Here is a 17,348-nt window from a genome sequence, read left to right as displayed (position 1 = left end):
TGAAAGGTTACACACCCTCCCTCACTCTGCTCTGCTCTGAAAGGTTACACACCCTCCCTCACTCTGCTCTGAAAGGTTACACACCCTCCCTCACTCTGCTCTGAAAGGTTACACACCCTCCCTCACTCTGCTCTGCTCTGAAAGGTTATACACCCTCTCTCACTCTGCTCTGAAAGGTTACACACCCTCCCTCACTCTGCTCTGAAAGGTTACACACCCTCCATCACTCTGCTCTGAAAGGTTACACACCCTCCCTCACTCTGCTCTGCTCTGAAAGGTTACACACCCTCCATCACTCTGCTCTGAAAGGTTACACACCCTCCCTCACTCTGCTCTGCTCTGAAAGGTTACACACCCTCCATCACTCTACTCTGCTCTGAAAGGTTACAAACCATCGCCCTGCTCTGAAAGGTTACAAACCCTCCCTCACTCTGCTCTGAAAGGTTACACACCCTCCCTCCATCACTCTGCTCTGAAAGGTTACACACCCTCCATCACTCTGCTCTGCTCTGAAAGGTTACACACCCTCCCTCACTCTGCTCTGAAAGGTTACACACCCTCCATCACTCTGCTCTGAAAGGTTACACACCCTCCCTCACTCTGCTCTGAAAGGTTACACACCCTCCCTCACTCTGCTCTGAAAGGTTACACACCCTCCATCACTCTGCTCTGCTCTGAAAGGTTACACACCCTCCATCACTCTGCTCTGCTCTGAAAGGTTACACACCCTCCCTCACCCTGCTCTGAAAACCACTGATACAAAACCACAACAGATCCAATTGCTTTATATGTCTTTATGTTCGTTCATATGGACAAGCTGTGGACAGGTGATAGGTTTTAAAACAGTTGTATGTTTCATGTTAACATTGTTACAGTACTTTAGGCCTGCCTAACTACAGTCATTTGTTTGTGTGCATAGATTCTCCTGAAAGCATGGGACAGGAAAACAAGCAAAACCTTTTATGCAAACAGTACAGAGTCTATCAAACGTTACAAACGCCTTGTATACTGTACCCTGTCACAGAAAACATATAATGCATCACATTGCTACTGTTAAATGAAATTAGTGCAAATCACATGGAGGTCATACAAGCCCTGCATTTATACCCTCTAATGTAAAGACTAAATGTGTTTTATAGCATGTTTACATTGCTGCACAATTCAATAATGATCTATTTAAATTAGAACACAGAGAGAGAGAGAGTCAGTAATTATCTAGTTAGATTACAACACAGAGAGAGAGAGAGTCAGTAATTATCTATTTAGATTAGAACCCAGAGAGTCAGTAATTATCTATTTAAATTAGAACCCAGAGAGAGAGTCAGTAATTATCTATTTAGATTAGAACACAGAGAGAGTCAGTAATTATCTATTTAGATTAGAACCCAGAGAGAGTCAGTAATTATCTATTTAGATTGGAACCCAGAGAGAGTCAGTAATTATCTACAGTGCCTTGCGAAAGTATTCGGCCCCTTTGAACTTTGCGACCTTTTGCCACATTTCAGGCTTCAAACATAAAGATATAAAACTGTATTTTTTTGTGAAGAATCAACAACAAGTGGGACACAATCATGAAGTGGAACGACCTTTATTGGATATTTCAAACTTTTTTAACAAATCAAAAACTGAAAAATTGGGCGTGCAAAATGATTCAGCCCCTTTACTTTCAGTGCAGCAAACTCTCTCCAGAAGTTCAGTGAGGATCTCTGAATGATCCAATGTTGACCTAAATGACTAATGATGATAAATACAATCCACCTGTGTGTAATCAAGTCTCCGTATAAATGCACCTGCACTGTGATAGTCTCAGAGGTCCGTTAAAAGCGCAGAGAGCATCATGAAGAACAAGGAAAACACCAGGCAGGTCCGAGATACTGTTGTGAAGAAGTTTAAAGCCGGATTTGGATATAAAAAGATTTCCCAAGCTTTAAGCATCACAAGGAGCACTGTGCAAGCGATAATATTGAAATGGAAGGAGTATCAGACCACTGCAAATCTACCAAGACCTGGCCGTCCCTCTAAACTTTCAGCTCATACAAGGAGAAGACTGATCAGAGATGCAGCCAAGAGGCCCATGATCACTCTGGATGAACTGCAGAGATCTACAGCTGAGGTGGGAGACTCTGTCCATAGGACAACAATCAGTCGTATATTGCACAAATCTGGCCTTTATGGAAGAGTGGCAAGAAGAAAGCCATTTCTTAAAGATATCCATAAAAAGTGTTGTTTAAAGTTTGCCACAAGCCACCTGGGAGACACACCAAACATGTGGAAGAAGGTGCTCTGGTCAGATGAAACCAAAATTGAACTTTTTGCCAACAATGCAAAACGTTATGTTTGGCGTAAAAGCAACACAGCTGAACACACCATCCCCACTGTCAAACATGGTGGTGGCAGCATCATGGTTTGGGCCTGCTTTTCTTCAGCAGGGACAGGGAAGATGGTTAAAATTGATGGGAAGATGGATGGAGCCAAATACAGGACCATTCTGGAAGAAAACCTGATGGAGTCTGCAAAAGACCTGAGACTGGGACGAAGATTTGTCTTCCAACAAGACAATGATCCAAAACATAAAGCAAAATCTACAATGGAATGGTTCAAAAATAAACATATCCAGGTGTTAGAATGGCCAAGTCAAAGTCCAGACCTGAATCCAATCGAGAATCTGTGGAAAGAACTGAAAACTGCTGTTCACAAATGCTCTCCATCCAACCTCACTGAGCTCGAGCTGTTTTGCAAGGAGGAATGGGAAAGAATTTCAGTCTCTCGATGTGCAAAACTGATAGAGACATACCCCAAGCGACTTACAGATGTAATCGCAGCAAAAGGTGGCGCTACAAAGTATTAACTTAAGGGGGCTGAATCATTTTGCACGCCCAATTTTTCAGTTTTTGATTTGTTAAAAAAGTTTGAAATATCCAATAAAGGTCGTTCCACTTCATGATTGTGTCCCACTTGTTGTTGATTCTTCACAAAAAAATACAGTTTTAAATCTTTATGTTTGAAGCCTGAAATGTGGCAAAAGGTCGCAAAGTTCAAGGGGGCCGAATACTTTCGCAAGGCACTGTATTTAGATTAGAACCCAGAGAGTCAGTAATTATCTATTTAGATTAGAACCCAGAGAGTCAGTAATTATCTATTTAGATTAGAACCCAGAGAGAGTCAGTAATTATATATTTAGATTAGAACCCAGAGAGTCAGTAATTATCTATTTAGATTAGAACCCAGAGAGAGAGTCAGTAATTATCTATTTAGATTAGAACCCAGAGAGTCAGTAATTATCTATTTAGATTAGAACCCAGAGAGAGTCAGTAATTATCTATTTAGATTGTAACCCAGAGAGAGTCAGTAATTATCTATTTAAATTAGAACCCAGAGAGAGAGTCAGTAATTATCTATTTAGATTAGAACCCAGAGAGAGTCAGTAATTATATATTTAGATTAGAACCCAGAGAGACAGAAAACAGTCACGTAGCTGCTTAAAAAATGCCTTTGCTGCAGTAAAGGTGCATCCCCATTAAAGCTAATGTTTTAACCTGTTCTGCAGCAACAGCTTTGTAATGTCCCTTCACTATAGGTTTACCAAATCAGCTCTTAATGAATGAACCAAGCTACTCCGCTGTAACTGTCACCTTCCCGGCTGAGATCCTCAGAGGGTGCCTCTTGCAGGTGTTGGAGAAGTAAGGGAACACTCTCTGGGTGAACTTGTGTTGGAACTTGTAGATGAGCGTGTTGTCTGAGGCGTCGGAGAAGATCACCCTGCCTCTGTCCCAGTCCAGCTGCACTCTGACCTCCTGGGGCCTTCTCTTCAGGACCAAGGGGGTGGCGGTGGCCGTGCGGGCGCGGTATTCACCTCCATAGTAGCAGATGGTCCACAGGCCCCTCTCTAGAATAGAATTCAATAGAATATAATGGAATAGAATAGAATGCAATAGAATAGAATGCAATAGAATATAATGGAATAGAATAGAATGGAATAGAATTGTTGCAATAGAATAGAATGCAATAGAATAGAATGGAATAGAATAGAATGCAATAGGATATAATAGAATGCAATAGAATAGAATGGAATAGAATAAAATGCAAAAGAATAGAATAGAATGCAATCGAATAGAATGGAATAGAATAGAATGCAATCGAATAGAATGGAATAGAATAGAATGCAATAGAATAGAATAGAATGCAATAGAATAGAATGGAATAGAATAGAATGCAAAAGAATAGAATAGAATAGAATGCAATATAATAGAATAGAATAGAATGCAATAGAATAGAATGGAATAGAATAGAATGCAATAGAATAGAATAGAATAGAATGCAAAAGAATAGAATAGAATGCAATAGAATAGAATGCAATAGAATAGAATGGAATAGAATAGAATGCAATAGAATAGAATGGAATAAAATAGAATGCAATAGAATAGAATGGAATAGAATGCAATAGAATAGAATGGAATAGAATAGATTATACATATATTGTATTTATTTAACCTTTATTTAACTAGGCAAGTCAGTTAAGAACAAATTCTTATTTACAATGGCGGCCTACTCCAGCCAAACCAATAGATACTTTATTGTCCATTTGAGAAAAGGTTTATTTTTGCACAACTTAACCGCCACACGTACACACATTCACAACGATTGGCACAGGGTCAGCCACAGAGCAGCGCCTCTGGACAGAGAGTTGTTGAAGTTATGTGCCTTGCTCAATGGCACAATGGCAAGAGACGGTACCTGGGCTCGGGGGGAACCACTCCTTCCTCGAGACCGTCTCCCATGCCACGCCCACGGCCCACTCGCTGTTCACGCCCACCTCCACGTCCCAGGTGTGTCGTCCGGAGTTGAAGCCCTCGGAACCCAGGACACACTCATAGTAACAGAACCTCTCTGGGTTGTCAGGGAGTCGCTCCTCCTCCTCTGTGTACCGCAGGCTGGTCAGATCATCAGACAGAGACAGGCAGACATCAGCCGTGTTGGGGTCAAGAGTCACAGGAGCTGGATGTGAGGGAAGGGAGGGATGGAGGGAGGGAGAGAGAGAGAGAGAGGGGAGGGAGAGAGAGAGAATGATTGATTGAGAGAGAGAGAGAATGATTGATTGAGACAGAGAGAGAGAGAGAGAGAGAGAGAGCGAGAGAATGATTGATTGAGACAGAGAGTACATTGAGTTATCATTCCTACGGTACTCAAAACACATTATCTGCACATGTATTGTGGTCTTATGGTCTCCCTCTACTCACTGTATGTAATGACGTCCTGCATCCTCTCCCAGACTCTGTAGTTGAGACAGCCCAGGTGTTTGGCCACATCCAGCAGAGCTCCTGTCACCTCCTCTGGCTCCTGTACTGTCACCTGAGTCCTGTAGGAGGAAGGTTCATGTGTCAACAGGTTTACAAAGGTAGCGGAGGTAGCCCATGCAGAGGTAGCCCATGCGAAATTTGGTTATAGGTGAGCTGAGATTAGGTTCAAAATTAGATTTGGTTTTCGGTGAGATTAGGTTGTAGGTGAGATTAGGTTGTAGGTGAGATTAAGTTGTGGGTGAGATTAGGTTATAGGTGAGATTAGGGTATAGGTGAGATTAGGTTAGAGGTGAGATTAGGTTATAGATGAGATTAGGTTGTAGGTGAGATTAGGTTATAGGTGAGATTAGGTTGTAGGTGAGATTAGGGTATAGGTGAGATTAGGTTGTAGGTGAGATTAAGTTGTGGGTGAGATTAGGTTATAGGTGAGATTAGGTTATAGGTGAGATTAGGTTATAGGTGAGATTAGGTTATGGGTGAGATTAGGTTATGGGTGAGATTAGGTTATAGGTGAGATTAGGTTGTAGGTGAGATTAAGTTGTGGGTGAGATTAGGTTATAGGTGAGATTAGGTTATAGGTGAGATTAGGTTATAGGTGAGATTAGGTTATAGGTGAGATTAGGTTATAGATGAGATCAGGTTATAGGTGAGATTAGGTTATAGGTGAGATTAGGTTATAGGTGAGATTAGGTTATAGGTGAGATTAGGTTATAGGTGAGATTAGGTTATAGGTGAGATTAGGTTATAGGTAAGATTAGGTTATAGGTGCTGAGATTAGGTTATAGGTGAGATTAGGTTGTAGGTGAGATTAAGTTGTGGGTGAGATTAGGTATAGGTGAGATTAGGTTATAGGTGAGATTAGGTTATATGTGCTAAATTAGGTTATAGGTGAGATGAGGTTATAGGTGAGATTAGGATTAAATGAGATTAGGTTATATGTGCTAAATTAGGTTATAGGTGAGATTAGGTTGTAGCTGAGAATAGGTTCAAAATTAGATGAGGTTATGGGTGAGATGAAGTTATAGGTGAGATTTGGTTGTAGCTGAGATTAGGCTGTAGGTGAGATTAGGTTATAGGTGAGATTTGGTTGTAGCTGAGATTAGGTTGTAGCTGAGATTAGGTTAGAGGTGAGATTAGGTTATAGGTGAGATTTGGTTGTAGCTGAGATTAGGTTGTAGGTGAGATTAGGTTATAGGTGAGATTAGGTATAGGTGAGATTAGGTTATATGTGCTAAATTAGGTTATAGGTGAGATGAGGTTATAGGTGAGATGAGGTTATAGGTGAGATGAGGTTATAGGTGAGATGAGATTGTAGGTGAGATGAGATTATAGGTGAGATGAGGTTATAGGTAAAATTAGGTTATAGATGAGATCAGGTTATAGGTGAGATTAGGTTATAGGTGAGATTAGGTTATAGGTGAGATTAGGTTATAGGTGAGATTAGGGTATAGGTGAGATTAGGGTATAGGTGAGATTAGGTTATAGGTGAGATTAGGTTATAGGTGCTGAGATTAGGTTATAGGTGAGATTAGGTTAGAGGTGAGATTAGGTTATAGGTGAGATTAGGTTATAGGTGCTGAGATTAGGTTATAGGTGAGATTAGGTTAGAGGTGAGATTAGGTTAGAGGTGCTGAGATTAGGTTAGAGGTGAGATTAGGTTATAGGTGAGATTAGGTTAGAGGTGAGATTAGGTTAGAGGTGAGATTAGGTTATAGGTGCTGAGATTACAAGATGCACAACTATGAAGGAAAAGAATAGTGCAACACACCCACCTCTCAGAGGTCCTCTTGAAGTTCTAATGGAAAATATGACGTCTTACTTGAAAGGCAAACAACAATATCCTTTTATTACAACCTCTTTTCATACCGTGATCTCGTTCTCTGATGAGTCCGTACCTTGAGGAAGATTATGTCATCACTAGTGTCCATGGCCTCCACCGTCACCTCAATGGCCTCAGCTAGAGAGTTGATCTGGTCTGTTGTTCTGTCTATCCTGTCCCTCATCCCCTGGGTCTTCTCCTGCTCCTCTTCCTTCAGAGCAGAGATCACAGCAGCTTCCTCGTCTCGGAGGAACTGGTGCAGCTTCTCAAACTGCTGCTGGACCAGGCACTCGGTCTGCTGTGCCTGGCTCTGCAGGGGTAAACGGGGATAGGGGACGACGGGATAAAGAAGGAATGAAAGGAGGACATGTAGGAGATGGAGGGAATATCAGAATCCGAATGACCTCATCTCTATCAATACTTTAGCAGTTTATCAAGTGGGATTAGGAGCTCAGGAAATGATGTCAATGATAATGTATACCACTGGATCTACTGTCTGATATCAATGATAATGTACTTCGACTGGATCTGCTGTCTGATATCAATGATAATGTACTTCGACTGGATCTACTGTCTGATATCAATGATAATGTACTTCAACTGGATCTATTGTCTGATATCAATGATAATGTACTTTGACTGGATCTACTGTCTTATTTATAGTATGATAATGTACTTCGACTGGATCTACTGTCTGATATCAATGATAATGTACTTCGACTGGATCTGCTGTCTGATATCAATGATAATGTACTTCGACTGGATCTACTGTCTGATATCAATGATAATGTACTTCGACTGGATCTACTGTCTGATATCAATGATAATGTACTTCGACTGGATCTGCTGTCTGATATCAATGATAATGTACTTCGACTGGATCTACTGTCTGATATCAATGATAATGTACTTCGACTGGATCTACTGTCTGATATCAATAATAATGTACTTCGACTGGATCTCCTGTCTGATATCAATGATAATGTACTTCGACTGGATCTATTGTCTGATATCAATGATAATGTACTTCGACTGGATCTACTGTCTGATATCAATGATAATGTACTTCGACTGGATCTACTGTCTGATATCAATGATAATGTACTTCGACTGGATCTACTGCCGGATATCAATGATAATGTACTTCGACTGGATCTACTGTCTTATTTATAGTATGATAATGTACTTCGACTGGATCTACTGTCTGATATCAATGATAATGTACTTCGACTGGATCTCCTGTCTGATATCAATGATAATGTACTTCGACTGGATCTCCTGTCTGATATCAATGATAATGTACTTCGACTGGATCTACTGTCTGATATCAATGATAATGTACTTCGACTGGATCTGCTGTCTGATATCAATGATAATGTACTTCGACTGGATCTACTGTCTGATATCAATGATAATGTACTTCGACTGGATCTACTGTCTGATATCAATGATAATGTACTTCGACTGGATCTACTGTCTGATATCAATGATAATGTACTTCGACTGGATCTACTGTCTGATATCAATGATAATGTACTTTGACTGGATCTCCTGTCTGATATCAATGATAATGTACTTCGACTGTATGATATTGATATTGTACTTTGACTGCATCTACTGTTTCAACATCAATCCCAGTTATTGTGCTGTTACCATTTCACAGTCCTGATGGGAGTATATTTGATCAATGGTATGACACAGAACTAGTCTCATTCAAACCCAGAAATGATCCATTGTTCTGTCTATCGGATGGATCTGACGCCTTCTGACCCCTCCTAACCTTGATGTGTTCAGCCTGACCCCTCCTAACCTTGATGTGTTCAGCTGACCCCTCCTAACCTTGATGTGTTCAGCTGACCCCTCCTAACCTTGATGTGTTCAGCCTGACCCCTCCTAACCTTGATGTGTTCAGCTGACCCCTCCTAACCTTGATGTGTTCAGCTGACCCCTCCTAACCTTGATGTGTTCAGCCTGACCCCTCCTAACCTTGATGTGTTCAGCTGACCCCTCCTAACCTTGATGTGTTCAGCCTGACCCCTCCTAACCTTGATGTGTTCAGCTGACCCTCCTAACCTTGATGTGTTCAGCTGACCCCTCCTAACCTTGATGTGTTCAGCCTGACCCCTCCTAACCTTGATGTGTTCAGCTGACCCCTCCTAACCTTGATGTGTTCAGCTGACCCCTCCTAACCTTGATGTGTTCAGCTGACTCCTCCTAACCTTGATGTGTTCAGCTGACCCCTCCTAACCTTGATGTGTTCAGCTGACCCCTCCTAACCTTGATGTGTTCAGCTGACTCCTCCTAACCTTGATGTGTTCAGCTGACCCCTCCTAACCTTGATGTGTTCAGCTGACCCTCCTAACCTTGATGTGTTCAGCTGACCCCTCCTAACCTTGATGTGTTCAGCCTGACCCCTCCTAACCTTGATGTGTTCAGCCTGACCCCTCCTAACCTTGATGTGTTCAGCTGACCCTCCTAACCTTGATGTGTTCAGCTGACCCCTCCTAACCTTGATGTGTTCAGCCTGACCCCTCCTAACCTTGATGTGTTCAGCTGACCCTCCTAACCTTGATGTGTTCAGCTGACCCCTCCTAACCTTGATGTGTTCAGCTGACCCCTCCTAACCTTGATGTGTTCAGCTGACTCCTCACAGGTCTGCTTCACAGTGTTCAGAGCCTCCAGCTTCTCTTGTAGAGGTCTCAGGGCAGACGTCAGCTCCCTCTGGGGTCAGAGGTCAGTGGTTAGAGAGAGGTCAGGGGTGAGTCAACATACACATATGTGTGACAGTGATCAACCAAAGATTGTCTCCATCACACCTGGTTAGGGTTTCTAACAATCACGTCAGATCAGTTGTACTGTAGGGGAGAGTGGGGTAAGTTGAGCCAAAGGGGTAAATTCAGCCAACCTTGTTTCTAGGAAATCATACACAAAATGTATCATTTTACAAAATATTTAGAAAGAGGTCATAATTCCATGGCGTCTGTGAAGGAAGAAACCACGTGGAAAAAGTGATAAGAAAGAGGTCCAAAAAAACGTGGTTTTAATGATGTTTGTATCTAAACCAAAGTAGATCATATTAAGATTGTTTTATACATCAGTTGGGGTCTATATCAGCTTCAATATGAGGTCTTAAACCTGGCATGAAAGTGCCTCCTTGTAGCTGTGTGGACTAATACAGTCAAAATATTTTCCTTTGGGTTAAGTTGAGCCAATGGCCATTGGTTAAGTTGAGCCAATGGTTGAGCCAATGTCCATGGGGTAAGTTGAGCCAATGGCCATTGGTTAAGTTGAGCCAATGGCCATTGGGTAAGTTGAGCCACTGGTTGAGCCAATGACAATTTGAGCAAATTGAAGTGTTTTCTTCCCAGGCAAAATCCAAGGCATTATCTCTGGCATTATCTCTGGGATATGAGGTAACAACAGGGCCTGGCCCATGTTAAAAGTGTTTTAAAAAGTACAAAGTGTTTCTTAGGTGTTAAGCCTGAGTTCAAAGATGCTTAAAATGTTGTTTTTAAAAAAAGTGATTGTGATTTGGGAAATAAAAATTGACATGTTTTTTAACAAGGTAGTGGTAAAATTGAATTCAGTTGAGAAATTTGTAGGCGGCTTATCTTACCCTGTCCCGGGCTCAACTTACCTCATACGTAAGGTATGCCAAGAGACAACTTTTTTGACAAGCTATATTTTGAAAACTGTAATGTTTACATGAATTCTGATTATATTCATGGAGCCGTGTTGGTTGGGAGTGTTGGGATGGTGTGCGACTGGACTGTGTTTCCCCCGAGGAGCAGTTGTAGTTATGTCACAATTGGCCACTGAACTATTGCAGCTCTGCGTTTGTGGACTCTGAATTCCGCTTTCGTCTCTGAGTATCTGTGTAGGTAGTCAGTCACAACACTCTCACCTTGCAGTCGTGCACAGCCTCCTCCGTGGGACAACACTCGTGGTCGTCGTGCTCCTCGCTCTGACACGCCACACACACCATCTCCTTGTCCTCCACACAATACAACGTCAGCCTCTCCCCATGCAGAGGACACAGCTCCCTGTCCCCGTCCTCTACCCCTCCATCCCTGGCACGCCGCGGCTGCCCTTGGAACAGGGAGTCCAGCAGTCTCTTCAGGACGCAGTCCAGCAGGTCTCTGCCATAGCAGATGGTACAGCCCCCCTGGCCCAGCTCGCCCTCACACAGCCCCAGGCAGGCCTCACACAGGCTGTGGCCACACGGCAGGACCAGGGGCCCTGCTCCCTGACAGCCCGGGCACACAGCCTCTTCCCTGGGGAGAGAGGGCTCATCACCCTTTTGCTGCTCAGACGCCATGGAAACAGATTGATCTCTCCTTGATCACTGGATCTTTGATAGGTGCCTCTTGCTACAGTATTATGGTCTGTTGCTCTGCTACTCTCTGCAGCCGCTTGCTTAATGTTTCATGCGTAGCAGTGATTACACAATCACTGGTGCTGTTTGGCCACAACAGGAAACCCCCCTGGTGGCTATTTATAGTCAGGTGTTACTGTTTTTAGACAGACGGACGGACAGCTCTCAATGGCTCGTCTCAGAAACATGACCCTTAAACAGAAGTTTCAAAATGTTTCAGCTCCGTGTTCATCCTTTTCCAGCACCACCCCAACATCAACATCTGGGTAAACGATGTGTATTCTATGTGTTCTAGTAAACCTGATAGAGGAAGATTCATTCGGGAAGTTTTCAGACTTTTTACCACGTTTTTGTTATGTTACAGTTTAATAAGAAAATGTCTTCATAAAATCTACACACAATACCCCCATAATGACAAAGTGAAAACAGATTTTATAGAAATGTATTAAAAACATAAATACCTTTATTTATATAAGTATTCAGACCCTTTGCTATGAGAATCGAATTTGAGCTCAAGCGCATCCTGTTTCCATTGATCATCCTTGAGATGTTTCTACAACTTGATTGGAGTCCACATGCAGTAAATTCAATTGATTGGACATGATTTGGAAAGGTACACACCTGTCTATATAAGGTCCCACAGTTGACAGTGCATGTCAGAACATAACCAAGCCATGAGGTCGAAGGAATTGGCACAGATCTGGGGAAGGGAAACAAAACATTTATGCAGCATTGAAGGTCCCCAAGAACACAGTGGCCTCCATTATTCTCAAATGGAAGAAGTTTGGAACCACCAAGACTCTTCCTAGAGCTGGCCGCCCAGCCAAACTGAGCAATGGGGGGGAGAAGGGCCTTGGTCAGGGAGGTGACCAAGAACTCGATGGTCACTCTGACAAAGCTCCAGACTTCCTCTGTGGAGATGGGAGAACCTGCCAGAAGGACAACCATCTCTGCAGCACTCCACCAATCAGGCTTTTATGGTAGAGTGGCCAGACTGAAGCCACTCCTCAATAAAAGGCACATGACAGCCCGCTTGGAGTTTGTCAAAAGGCACCAAAAGGACTCTCAGACCATGAGAAACAAGAATCTCTGGCCTGATGAAACCAAGATTGAACTCTTTGGCCTAAATGCCAAGCTTCACGTATGGAGGAAACCTGGCACCATCACTACGGTGAAGCATGGTGGTGTTAGCATCATGCTGTGGGGATGTTTTTCAGCGGCAGGGACTGGGAGACTAGTCAGGATGGAAGGAAAGATGAACAGAGCAAAGCACAGAGAGATCCTTGATGAAAACTGCAACAAACTGCAACAGACACTCAAACTAGACAGTTTTATCTCCATCTCTTCATTCAAAGACTCAATCATGGACACTCTTACTGACAGTTGTGGCTGCTTTGTGTGATGTATTGTCTCTACCTTCTTGACCTTTCTGCTGTTGTCTGTGCCCAATAATGTTTGTTCCATGAGTCAGTTAACAACCATGTTGTGTGTGTGTGTGTGTGTGTGTGTGTGTGTGTGTGTGTGTGTGTGTGTGTGTGTGTGTGTGTGCGTGTGCGTGTGCGTGTGTGTGTGAATTAGTGTGTGTTTGATAGGTCTCCATGTTGTTGTCATGTTGTGTTGCTACCATGCTGTGTTGTCATGTGTTGCTACCATGCTGTGTTGTCATGTGTTGCTGCCTTGCTATGTTGTTGTCTTAGGTCTCTCTTTATGTAGTGTTGTGTTGCTACCATGCTGTGTTGTCATGTGTTGCTGTCATGCTATGTTGTTGTCTTAGATCTCTCTTTATGTAGTGTTGTGTTGCTACCATGCTGCTGCCATGTTGTGTTGCTACCCTGCTGTGTTGTCATGTGTTGCTGCCTTGCTATGTTGTTGTCTTAGGTCTCTCTTTATGTAGTGTTGTGTCGTCTCTCTTTATGTAGTGTAGTGTTGTCTCTCTTGTCGTGATGTGTGTGTTTGTCCTATATTTTCATTTATTTATTTTAAATGTTCAATCCCCGTCCCTGCAGGAGGCCTTCTGGTAGAACCTCATTGTAAATAACAATTTGTTCTTAACTGACTTGCCTAGTTAAGAAAGGTTAAGTATCAAATATGGGTTAACTGCCTTGTTCAGGGGCAGAAGGACAGATTTTTACCTTGTCAGCTTGGGGATTCGATGCAGGAACCTTTTGGTTACTGGCCCAACGCTCTAACCACTAGGCTACCTGATCTAACCACTATGCTACCTGATCTAACCACTAGGCTACCTGCTCTAACCACTAGGCTACCTGATCTAACCACTAGGCTACCTGCTCTAACCACTAGGCTACCTGCTCTAACCACTAGACTACCTGCTCTAACCACTAGGCTACCTGCTCTAACCACTAGGCTACCTGCTCTAACCACTAGGCTACCTGCTCTAACCACTAGGCTACCTGGCTCTAACCACTAGACTACCTGCTCTAACCACTAGGCACCCTTCTCTAACCACTAGGCACCCTTCTCTAACCACTAGGCTACCTGCTCTAACCACTAGGCTACCTGCTCTAACCACTAGGCACCCTTCTCTAACCACTAGGCACCCTTCTCTAACCACTAGGCTACCTGCTCTAACCACTAGGCTACCTGCACTAACCACTAGGCACCCTTCTCTAACCACTAGGCACCCTTCTCTAACCACTAGGCTACCTGCTCTAACCACTAGGCTACCTGCTCTAACCACTAGGCACCCTTCTCTAACCACTAGGCACCCTTCTCTAACCACTAGGCTACCTGCTCTAACCACTAGGCTACCTGCTCTAACCACTAGGCTACCTGCTCTAACCACTAGGCTGCCTTCTCTAACCACTAGGCTACCTGCTCTAACCACTAGGCTACCTTCTCTAACCATTAGGCTACCTGCTCTAATCACTAGGCTACCTGCTCTAACCACTAGGCTACCTTATTCTAACCACTATGCTACCTGCTCTAACCACTAGGCTACCTGGTTCTAACCACTAGGCTACCTGCTCTAACCACTAGGCTACCTGCTCTAACCACTAGGCTACCTGCTCTAACCACTAGGCTACCTGGTTCTAACCACTAGGCTACCTGCTCTAACCACTAGGCTACCTGTTCTAACCACTAGGCTACCTGATCTAACCACTAGGCTACCTGATCTAACCACTAGGCTACCTGCTCTAACCACTAGGCTAACTGCTCTAACCACTAGGCTACCTGGCTCTAACCACTAGACTACCTGCTCTAACCACTAGGCACCCTTCTCTAACCACTAGGCACCCTTCTATAACCACTAGGCTACCTGCTCTAACCACTAGGCTACCTGCTCTAACCACTAGGCACCCTTCTCTAACCACTAGGCACCCTTCTCTAACCATTAGGCTACCTGCTCTAATCACTAGGCTACCTTCTCTAACCATTAGGCTACCTGCTCTAATCACTAGGCTACCTGCTCTAACCACTAGGCTACCTTTTTCTAACCACTATGCTACCTGCTCTAACCACTAGGCTACCTGGTTCTAACCACTAGGCTACCTGCTCTAACCACTAGGCTACCTGCTCTAACCACTAGGCACCCTTCTCTAACCACTAGGCACCCTTCTCTAACCACTAGGCTACCTGCTCTAACCACTAGGCTACCTGCTCTAACCACTAGGCTACCTTCTCTAACCACTAGGCTACCTGCTCTAACCATTAGGCTACCTGCTCTAACCACTAGGCTACCTGCTCTAACCACTAGGCTACCTTCTCTAACCACTAGGCTACCTGCTCTAACCACTAGGCTACCTGCTCTAACCACTAGGCTACCTTCTCTAACCACTAGGCTACCTTCTCTAACCATTAGGCTACCTGCTCTAATCACTAGGCTACCTGCTCTAACCACTAGGCTACCTTATTCTAACCACTATGCTACCTGCTCTAACCACTAGGCTACCTGGTTCTAACCACTAGGCTACCTGCTCTAACCACTAGGCTACCTGCTCTAACCACTAGGCTACCTGGTTCTAACCACTAGGCTACCTGCTCTAACCACTAGGCTACCTGCTTTAACCACTACGCTACCTGGTTCTAACCACTAGGCTACCTGCTCTAACCACTAGGCTACCTGGTTCTAACCACTAGGCTACCTGCTCTAACCACTAGGCTACCTGCTCTAACCACTAGGCTACCTGCTCTAATCACTAGGCTACCTGCTCTAACCACTAGGCTACCTGGCCCTAACCATTAGGCTACCTGCTCCAACCACTAGGCTACCTGCTCCAACCACTAGGCTACCTGTAGCCCTAGTATCCACCTCTGTGTTGATGAGAGTGTTTGGGTTGAGATATGTGCTCTGCAATTCATTTCTACCCAGAGCTCTCCCTGGTAAACTGCCATTGACACTGTAATTGTATCATGTAACACTGACAAATACCTGATATATTGGACAACTTATCCAAGGAGGGAAATCTCTTATTCAAAAAGAGTAAAGCCAGATCAGAGCAGAGGCTTCTGGTTCACATGCTAGCACCGTACTCATCAAGGCTATGTTTATTGAATCCCAAAATAACAATGCACTCACACTTGCTAAAAAAAAATAGCTTACAAAAATCACATTAACAATTCAGATGAAAAGTACTTAATGAATTTATGTTCACATACATTCAGTAGGCCCGACCTACATTCACCGTGCATTGAGATGTTTCTACATGTGTTTATGTTCACATACATTCAGTAGGCCGACCTACATTCACCGTGCATTGGGATGTTTCTACATGTGTTTATGTTCACATACATTCAGTAGGCCGACCTACATTCACCGTGCATTGAGATGTTTCTATGTGTATTTATGTTCTAATACATTCAGTAGGCCGACCTACATTCACCGTGCATTGGGATGTTTCTACATGTGTTTATGTTCACATACATTCAGTAGGCCGACCTACATTCACCGTGCATTGAGATGTTTCTATGTGTATTTATGTTCTAATACATTCAGTAGGCCGACCTACATTCACCGTGCATTGGGATGTTTCTACATGTGTTTATGTTCTAATACATTCAGTAGGCCCGACCTACATTCACCGTGCATTGAGATGTTTCTATGTGTATTTATATTCACATACATTCAGTAGGCCGACCTACATTCACCGTGCATTGGGATGTTTCTATGTGTGTTTATGTTATAATACATCTGACATACACTGAGTGGACAAAATATTAGGAACACCCACTTCCTGATATTGAGTTGCACCTCCCCCTTTTGCCCTCAGAACAGCTTCAGATGTTAGTGCATGGACTCTACAAAGTGCCGAAAGTGTTCTACAGGGATGCTGACCCATTTCACACTTTAGCAGACACTCTTATGACTTGAGTGACTTGAGTTAAGTGCCTTGCTCAAAGGCACGTCGACAGATTCTTTCCCCCCTAGTCTGCTAGGGGATTCAAACCAGTGATCTTTCAGTTACTGACCCAACGTTCTTAAGTGCTAGGCTACCTACAGTAGCACCCTGTACTTCCCCCAGTTGTTCTCAAGTTGGCTGGATGTCCTTTAGGTGGTGGACCATTCTTGATACACACGGGAAACTGTTGAGCATGAAAAACCTAGCAGCGTTGCACTTCTTGACACAAACCGATGCGCCTGAAACGTTATGGGCGGTAGGTGTTATGGGCGGGACCTAGGGGTGCTGGCCCGCCCTACCTACCTCCTTGCCCGTCCAAATAAAATATAGAAAATATTGATCATTTATTTGACCAAGACGCGACGCGCGCAGACAGAAATACGCATAAATCTCAGATAAAGCATTCGAGCGAGCGAAAAAGCATCCCTCTGTCTCCGTATGTGATGCTGTCTGGACAAAAGGAGTATGACATGTAGTACCTTTTCCTGCCAGATAGCATC

The 17,348-nt window shown here is 43.6% G+C and overlaps 1 protein-coding gene across 1 annotated transcript; it reads right to left on the bottom strand.

Moving 5' to 3' along the window:
- Nucleotides 1–3,033: 3,033 nt before the first annotated feature.
- LOC110531853 (zinc-binding protein A33) lies at nt 3,034–11,646 on the bottom strand. The gene is made up of 7 exons (XM_036988609.1): nt 11,021–11,646; nt 9,742–9,837; nt 7,193–7,426; nt 7,070–7,092; nt 5,238–5,356; nt 4,735–4,995; nt 3,034–3,886 (listed from the first exon to the last, which is right to left on the bottom strand). Exons 1-7 carry the CDS (start codon nt 11,432–11,434, stop codon nt 3,612–3,614), a joined length of 1,422 nt encoding a protein of 473 aa, XP_036844504.1. The 5' UTR covers nt 11,435–11,646; the 3' UTR covers nt 3,034–3,611.
- Nucleotides 11,647–17,348: the final 5,702 nt, after the last annotated feature.

The sequence above is a fragment of the Oncorhynchus mykiss genome, chromosome 1 (assembly GCF_013265735.2).
Source record: "Oncorhynchus mykiss isolate Arlee chromosome 1, USDA_OmykA_1.1, whole genome shotgun sequence".
Classification (NCBI taxonomy): Eukaryota; Metazoa; Chordata; class Actinopteri; order Salmoniformes; family Salmonidae; genus Oncorhynchus; species Oncorhynchus mykiss.
This window is presented reverse-complemented; position numbering and strand designations above follow the sequence as displayed.

Excerpts from the sequence above, each read along its gene's own strand:
- LOC110531853 (XM_036988609.1), bottom strand. The coding sequence starts at position 11,434 with ATGGCGTCTGAGCAGCAAAAGGGTGATGAGCCCTCTCTCCCCAGGGAA. Across the intron at positions 7,093-7,192 it reads ATGACATAATCTTCCTCAAG|AACTTCAAGAGGACCTCTGA; the intron begins GTACGGACTCAT and ends ATTTTCCATTAG. Across the intron at positions 4,996-5,237 it reads GCAGGACGTCATTACATACA|CTCCTGTGACTCTTGACCCC; the intron begins GTGAGTAGAGGG and ends CCTCACATCCAG.